At 43.3% G+C, this 8,529-nt stretch overlaps 1 protein-coding gene across 1 annotated transcript; it reads right to left on the reverse strand.

The window, feature by feature from the left end:
- Nucleotides 1-7,064: 7,064 nt before the first annotated feature.
- On the reverse strand, nucleotides 7,065-7,571 carry LOC121262069. The gene has a single exon (XM_041164501.1). It carries the CDS (start codon nucleotides 7,569-7,571, stop codon nucleotides 7,065-7,067), a length of 507 nt encoding a protein of 168 aa, XP_041020435.1.
- Nucleotides 7,572-8,529: the final 958 nt, after the last annotated feature.

Consider the following 8,529-nt stretch of genomic DNA (forward strand, 5'->3'; position numbering starts at 1 on the left):
TGACGTGACATAAGGCGTGGTTGTGAACAGAGCCTTGTCGTGTTAAGTGTTGGGATGAACTATCAAAAGGGACAGGCAACATGAAGAGTCATGCTAGCCGAGTTAAGAGAAGGTTGGTATCAAGTATGGCCCTTGTCCCTACGAGCAGGTGATCAACATGTTATATGTTGGTCTCAGGTGATAAATGGGTAAGGTACATGTGTAATCTGGTCAGACACATGTGCCGGATGGATTCACCATATGTAATGGGTAATCTGTCCTGAGCACAGTTACACGGTACTTAAGTCTTAGAGTTGGCTTAGAGCCTTGTGGCTTGGATGGATGGGAATGATGATTTAGTATGGGCTAAGATGCATAGAGGCAGCGACGTTGTATTGTTAGGATTGGCATGTGTGATTTTGTCGGTCAGAATCATGCGTTGGAATGTGGTTAACAAGAAAAGTAAGACGAATGTCTTACTGTCTTAATCCTAAGGTGAATCACGGGTTCACTTTAGTGATGAGCACTAGAGGTAAGAACGTCGAGTTCGGAAGAGATAGTGACCGTACGTGGTCCCCGAAGGTGTTAGCATAGTAAAGGACACGTAAGAGCATGTGATAGAAGGAAAATGTTCCAAGTGGAGTGTAGCTTATATCTTCTAAGTTTAAGTTGCTTATGTACTAGATAGAGAATGACGTCAAGGTTGTGTGTATGTATGTAGGTTGTCATCTGACAAGCACATGAATGGACTGCATGATATGAAAGTAGCATGGAGTCCAGGTAAGTATTGCGTTCATACTCTTCTAGAGTTTTTTCTAAAATACAAGAAATGAAAACGAAACGCTCTTTCCTTACTAAACGACACGAAAGATGTTTTTATGAAAAGCACGTTAAGCATAAGTGTTCAAAGGTATACGTATGTACGGCCCCTCCTTGGCAGCCCTTTTTTACGCACCCAAAGTATTAATTGTATGCATGTGAATGGATGACTATACGCGGTATCTATTGTATGTATCTTCCACGAAAATGCATGGCATGAAACATGATTTTTGGGTTTACACTCCAAACGATATTTTTCTCATGAAATGATGTTTTCTCATGAAAATGAATGTTTTCTCATAAAATGACTGTTAAATGAAAGAAAATAAATGAATGAAAGCTCATGCTCATGCACAGGAAAGAATGAAAGCTCCAGCTCTTTGGAGTTGACATGAATGAATGAATGAAAAGCAAAGAAAGGCATGAAAGCATGAAATGCATGAAAATACGTAACAACCATGTGAATGAATGAAAGGGATACCCAATGAATGAATGAGAAGATTGCAATGCCGGGCAGTAGTATCTTATAGTGCACCCAGTGCTGCACCCTGACAGAATGGGAATCCATTGGCCATAGGGCCGCTAACCCTAGCAAGCGGGCCGTAACAGTGTGCACTGGCATATGAAAGTGAAAAGAAAATTACGTATGAATGCATCGCACTCTTGAAGAAATGACGGCACCGACGGGAGACACGTTTTACGAAAAGAAAGCCATTTTAAAAGAAAAATCCCGTCTAGTGATGTTTTCAAAAGAAGGCACGTATGCATGTACGTATGGTATGTATGAATGATGAATGTATGAATGAAAACCTATATTATTATATTTTAACTGTATGAAGTAATATGTACGAGTCATCGACTCATTTTAGTTTTTATGCATGCTCCTCCCCCCACAGGGACAGAATGAACTGCACGCGTCAAGACGGACACGGCCCATAGGGAAGAGCACGGAAGTCTAGGCATGAGATTTTAAATGTATGAGAGGCCTTTTATTGTTAAAATAGATGTTTTCCGCTGCAAACCTCTTTTATTTACTAAGCACATTTTATTTTATAACGTAGAGTTTTGCACCCTGGGTATGGAAGTAAAAAGTTTTAAATCGAACGGTAATTCCCATCGTCTTTTCTAAAATCATTTTGTACAAAGTCCCACCACAAGGATGGGCGTTACAAGGGTCCCCAAACGAGTTGAGGTTGGCATTTCAAAAGCCTCTGACATGGGCCTTTCCTTGAGTCCATTGAGGACGTGTTGCGGTCCTTGCAGCTGTTGGCAGGCATGGCCTCTTCTTCCTGTGCTGGTCCTGGGGCGAGCCAGACCATTGGCCCGGGTTTCGATCAAGCCAGGGTCGATGCAGGTATGTCTTGCCTTTTAATTAGCTTGCCTTGTGGGGAATTCCCCTTCCTTCTTCTAATACTTTCTTATTTTGCAGGCTATGGACCGATTGGGGCATTATTGTTAAAGAGCGCAGGGAGCTCGAGGAGGAGACCCGAGCGCTCTAATCGCTAGCTCTTCTTGCCCGCTTGGAGGTTTGCAAGGCTCAACAGGAAGTTGAGACCCTCTCCATAGAGCGCGATGGGCTAATAGAGGACCTTGAGTCCTTGAAGAAGCAACATGCGCTCCTGTGGGACAAGGTCCAAAAGATAAAGAGGAAGAAGTCCGAAATGAAGGGGGAGATGGTCGATGTCAAAGTGGACTTCACCTGAGCCTCTCTGGAGATCCAACAACACCGGAAAGCGCAGAAAGATTCAGATAAGATAAAGGAGGATCTACAGAAGGGGATCCTGGCGCTTTAGGAGGAGAAGGACCAGCTGGACCAGGAGCTAACCATCAAGCGACGTTCTCGGCTTCTGTTCAAGCACTTATCACTAGTCCGGGAAGTCCAACGTCAAAGGCTGAGGTGCGACGGAAGGAGGTTCAGATCCATGATCTTGAAGTCAAGTCGCTGCATGTGACGAAGACTATCTTGGCTCGGGACATTCAAATCTCGATCATGGAGTCTAGCTTGAAGCACAACACCCAGTACATAGAGGAGATTAGGTCCCAGACTCAGCGCACTCAGGCCATACAAAACGCAGCCTAAGGGTATGGTTCCAAGGAAGGCCTCAAACAGCTGCTAAACCATCTATGGGAACATCCTCAGACGAACCTCAACTCCTTGAGGCTGGGATCCTTGGAGTTGAACCCTTAGGCTTATGTGTTTGTCAGGATCCTCGGGAAGCCAAGAATGCCCCCATTCCCCCTGGGTGCTCCTCCTTCATCCTCTTAGTGGTTTTTGTATGGGCATCGTGCCCCCTCTATTTTGCTTTCCTTTCTTTTGTAACTGAGCTTTTATGTAAATTCAATATACGAATATATGAACCAGACTTTCCTCATTGCCACTTGTGTACTTGTGCTTGTTTTTCATTTTGTGTTTTACTCCCTCTGTGTACTTGGATTTTACTTCGTTGGGATGCTCAGGGCCTCAACCCTACGGAGAGCCGTGGGGGTGGGCCTTGTCGTCCAACGGTGTAAGACCCAGTGTTAAGGCCCTTGAACGACATCGTATGGGTAGGTATTTTTCCCACTACCTGCTTTCTCTTATTTTATTATTTTTTTTCTCCTTCCCGATAATTTCTCCATCTCTTTCTCTTTTCGGTTTTTCTTTTGTTTCTCTTCTAGCCGATTTTCACTCACCCAGTACCCATCTCCCACACTCTTTACAGTTTCTTTCTTCTTTTTTTCTCTCACACCAGTTTCCTCTCAATAGTCACCCCTTCCCATCTCCTCTCCCTTGACCTCCTGTGAATTTCAGTGGCTTTCCAGTGAGTTTGGTGCAGTGATTTTGGGTGAAAACTCAGACTTGGGTTGCCGAGAGTTCCTTCAATTGGTAAACTTTCTCTTTTCTCTTTCCCTCTCTAAGATTTCACATCTCTCTTCCTCTCACATGAAATGGCTATTGAATTAAAATCTTTTTAAAGTGCAATCCATGGTTTTGGTGGATTTTGCCGTGCGTATTTGTGCTTGTTGTAATGCCGTGACTTCGTCGTTCTACTTGGTTTCTCATAACTGTAGAGCCTCCAACCGTAAGTGATCCACATAGTTGAGTAATTTTTCTCTCTTGAAGAAACAAAATTCTGACTTTTTCACTGAATCACAGGGAATTATTTTCATCTCTAGACAGTGTTGCATCACTCATTTCTTTCACTGATCACCACTCGACGCTAGGTATAAGACCTTGTTGTAAACTTTCTTAGTCGCTTGTTTACATGTGTAAGAAGAATAAAATTTGAGTTGTTAGATTTGTGCTTTAGAAATAAATAGTAGTGAGTCTTGTTGGGTGCCGATTAACATTTAGAAGTGTTGGATTTTCTTTTGTGGAGTTGTGAACGGAGAAAAATGTTTAATGTGTAGTGCTGTTTTGGTTGAGTTGTTGGTAGTTGATTGGAGTTATGGGTGGCTGAAATGGGTTTGATTTATTGATTATTTGAGTAGACGTTGGTTTTGGTGGGTGTATAGGTCAATATTGAAGTTGGTATATGGTATTTTGGGTTGAACTGTGGCTGTCCAGATTATTATTTGGCTGTTTGAGTTGAGTTATTTTGCTTAAATATGGTTTGGAATAATGAGTTTTAATTATTTAGATCGAAGTTGACCCAATGGTCATTTAACACTTTGTGTATATTTGCTTTCTATCAATAGGTGATGAGATTAATAGGGGTCAAATTCAATACATAGATAATACGTTGCAGGATTCAGGTAAGCAGGGTTCCTATACTAGGCTTTATACGAGTTATTAAGATTGAGGTTGACTTTCTGAAAACTTTGCATATTTTGTGATGAAATGAGAACTTGGGAAAAACCAACCTCGATCGCTTATTTGCATTACTCATGAAATCTGTACGAAAAAGGAAAAATATTTTCTGACATGCATGTTCTAAACATGAGCTAAATTTTGTCATGTTGTCTTTAAAATCTAAAAAATGGCGATATTGAGAATCTGAGAAATTGTGCATTGATTTAGAAAGATGCTTCGACTTTTGTTTTCAGTATGTGAGAATGATTTGATTATATTTTGGTACTCTATTTTATTTTGATATGGCATCTGAAAACCTTTGGCATGGTGTGCTGATTTTGTATCTGACTCTGTCTCTGCTCTGCTCTACTCTGCTATGTTATGCTCTGCTCTGTTTGGGTTGGTACCAACTTCTCTATCTCTGAGTGCTCCCACTTTGGAAACAAAGTGATTTTATTGTAGTCTTTCCTGTGTGCACACTCGGGGCTCCGAGAGTAATAAGGGAAATATTTCACCTCAGTCTCTACCCTGTTTGGCCACCGGGGTTAGTACAATCCTACCACGGGGGTGAAACATAGTCTCTGCTATGTGAGATGATCTGTTTTAATATGATGATGATGCTCTGTTTTGATATGATGATGATGCTCAAGTTATGTTATGCCAAAGTACTCTGAGTTTTACTTGTCTTAAACTATCGCTCTGTTACTTTTGAAAACTTATTTTGTTCTACATACTGTACTCTGTAAATGCTCATGTCTGCACGCTAGTATATGTCTTCTGCTTACTAAGTTGTTGATAACTCACTCCCTAATCTTCATAATATTTTCAGGTGATGTGGAGAGTCCAACTGAGGACCTGGATTAGGATTTGATGTCTTCTAGATTTAATTATGTTTTTGGTTTAGTAGGACTTATGGATTTATCAATTTGGTATGTTATGACTTTCGGGAGATTGTGGACCCCTTGGTTTATTATTATTGTAGTAATGACTTTGTGAAGTTTATAATGTGTTTATTTAGAAGATATGAGATTGATTTTTACTTATGAAGTCTTTGGAGATTTTTAGATGTATTAGGAAACATGTTTATAAGTGACAGGTAGTAATTCTCCAACCCACCCAGGTATGGGGCGTTACAACGGCTTGACAAGTCTAGGGACTTGTTTTTGAGGGGCCGTGTGGGCAGTGCTCGGGATACTCTAGCTCGACCTTGCCACGCAGCGGGTTTTGGGACTCGGCTCATGGCATGATGGCTTAGAGGTTAAGGGACTTGTGTCCAACTAGTTGTTGATAGGGCAGAGCTCAGAAGGCTTTGGTTCTTAGCTAATGCATCGTGGCGAGTCTAGGGATTCAGCTTGTAGCACGAAGGTCAGCAAGTGAAGGGACTTGTGTCCAACTAGCTGTTAATTGGGTAGAGCTCAGGAGGCTCTAGCCCTTAGCCAATGCATCCTGGCGAGTCTAGGAACTTAGCTTTTAGCATGAAGGCCAGCAAGTCAAGGGACTTGTGTCCGATTGGTTGTGTGGGCGAGTCCTGGGGCTCTATCCCGACCAACGCATTGCGAAAAGTCTAGAGAATTGGCTTGTAGCACGAAGGTCAGCAAGTCAAGGGACTTGCGTCCGAGTAGCTATTGATGGGGTAGAGCACAAGAGGCTCTAGCTCTTAGCCAATGAATCGTGGCAAGTCCGGGGACATAGCTTGTGTGGTCGTAGCTTCAAATGGAGATGAAATCATATTTTTTCATTCATAAGTTGCTGGTTACATAGTCGGGCGAACCCGCAATCTTTAAACAAAATACTTTCTCAAGTGCTTGGCATTCCATGGTAGGGACAGATCCCAACCTTCCTGGTCCTTCAAGCGGTAAAAGTCGAGCCTTCCGCTAGTTGTCACCACATAGGGCCCTTCCCATCAGGACCTAACTTCCCTTCTTCTTGGGTGGTGACTCCTGTCTGCTCTAGAACCAAGTCTCCCACCTTGAAGGCTTGAGGTCGGACTCACTTGTTGTTTGACTTTCCTCTTGTTGTTCGCCATCCGTCTTGCTGCCTGCTCTCACCTTTCGTCCAAGAGATCCAAGTTTTCTTTTAATCATTTGTCATTGTGGTATGGGTTGAAGTGTTCAACTCAATCCCATAGACAAGCGCAAAGGGTGTTTCTCCCGTGGGGTCCTTGACAGACGTTAGGTTGACCCATAGTACATCGGGGAGTTCTTCAACCCATTTCCCCTTTTGGTCTCCTAGCTTCTTCTTCAGGATATTCAACAATGTCTTGTTGGTAGCCTCTGCTTATCCATTCTCTTGCGGGTGCCCTGGAGATGATTACTTGACTTTGATCCTGAGCTCTACACACCATTCCCGGTAATGCGAGTAGTCGAACTTCCACTGGCATTGTCTGATATGAAACTCTGAGGAATGCCAAACCGACAAACTATTGATTTCCAGAGGAATCTTGTGATGGCTTGGGCCATGATTGTTGCCAACGCCTCTGCGTCAACTACCACTATTACAAACTTCCCTCCTTCCTTGCCCTCGAAACATGGGCTGACGAGGTCAAGCCCCCATTGTTCAAAGGGTCGGGGGGCACAATGGAGGTCAGTTGTTCCGGCAGGCAGTGGGGAATGGGCGCATGTTCTTGGCACTTGGGGCATTTCTTCACCAAGTCCTCTACATCCCAAAGGGAGTGGGGCCAGTAATACCCCGCACGCATGACCCTGGCGACCAATGCCCTTCCACTAGAATGATTGATGCAGATTCTTTCGTGTATCTCAGCTAGGACATACTGGGTCTCTTCAGGCGAGACGCACCTTAGAAGGGGTTTGGAGAAACCTCTTCTATACAGGACTCCTTCCCACAACGTGAAATGCGCTGCTCTATTTCTAACCTTTCGCGCTTCTTCCTGGTCGCCTAGGACTTGGCCTTCTCCAAGGTACTTCATGATATCAATTGCCCACTTTGGTGGTGCTGGCTGGATGACCAATACATTGATCCCGATAGCCGATGTGTCAACCATTCGGGCCACTGTGTGATCCGGAAGAAGGGCCTCTTCTTGGCCTGAGGTGGCTTTTACTAAACGGGCCAAGCCGCTTGGCGGTGGTGACTAATGCAAACACTAGCATCTCTGTTCATGGGTATCTCTGGCCTCAGCTCCCTCAAAAGCATGGCTCGTGTACTAGACTGGTCGCTGGTCCCCTTCCTCACTATGGACTAGGACAATAGACATGGCGTTCGGGGTCACTCCTAGGCATATAGTCAAGCATTCCCTTGACTTGGTTTGACTGAGGAGTGGTGGGTGGGCCAAATACTCCTTTAACTTGCTGAATGCCCGGTCACACTCAGCATCCCACTCTCACGCCTTTTGTGGACCTTGGAAAAGGGGAAGTGTCACAACCCCGCCCCTGCCCTTTTCTTTCTTTCATGGCACACATGTACTCTAAATTTTTAATATAATAAGGGGAAAACTTGATAGACATTCTATTCAACATTCATCCATAAGAGACTCTTAGAGTCCGTCCCAACATAACATGTCTATACATAAACATAACCCATCATCCATAAACGTAATTATTCTAGTTAGGGAAAATCCTAAGCGTCTGCCTCTCTCTCTGCAGTAGTGCCTTACTCCCTAGCCTTTTTGTCATTACCTAGACATTTAAAACATTTAAAACAAAAGTGAGTCGAATACTCAGTAAGTAGTACACCATGCAGTGAACATACTAGGCATCTATTATTTTTCTTTTGAAAACATGCATACATAAACATTTGCTAAAACATTTAAGAAATAAGCAATAACTATGATTTCATGCATAAACATTTTAGAAATAACTACACTTTCATGTTTCACTTTCTTTGGCCGGTATACACTATTACGCTTCATGTGTTAGGATTAGCGGTCTTCCTTTTGGATTCCGCCCGTGGCCACAAGTTGGGAATCTCTTTCAGTTAGGGGGCAGCACTGGGTGCACTACTAT

This window comes from Juglans microcarpa x Juglans regia, chromosome 4S (assembly GCF_004785595.1).
Source record: "Juglans microcarpa x Juglans regia isolate MS1-56 chromosome 4S, Jm3101_v1.0, whole genome shotgun sequence".
Classification (NCBI taxonomy): Eukaryota; Viridiplantae; Streptophyta; class Magnoliopsida; order Fagales; family Juglandaceae; genus Juglans; species Juglans microcarpa x Juglans regia.

Bases quoted from the DNA above. Each gene is read 5' to 3' on its own strand.
- LOC121262069 (XM_041164501.1), bottom strand. From the start codon at position 7,571: ATGGTTGACACATCGGCTATCGGGATCAATGTATTGGTCATCCAGCCA.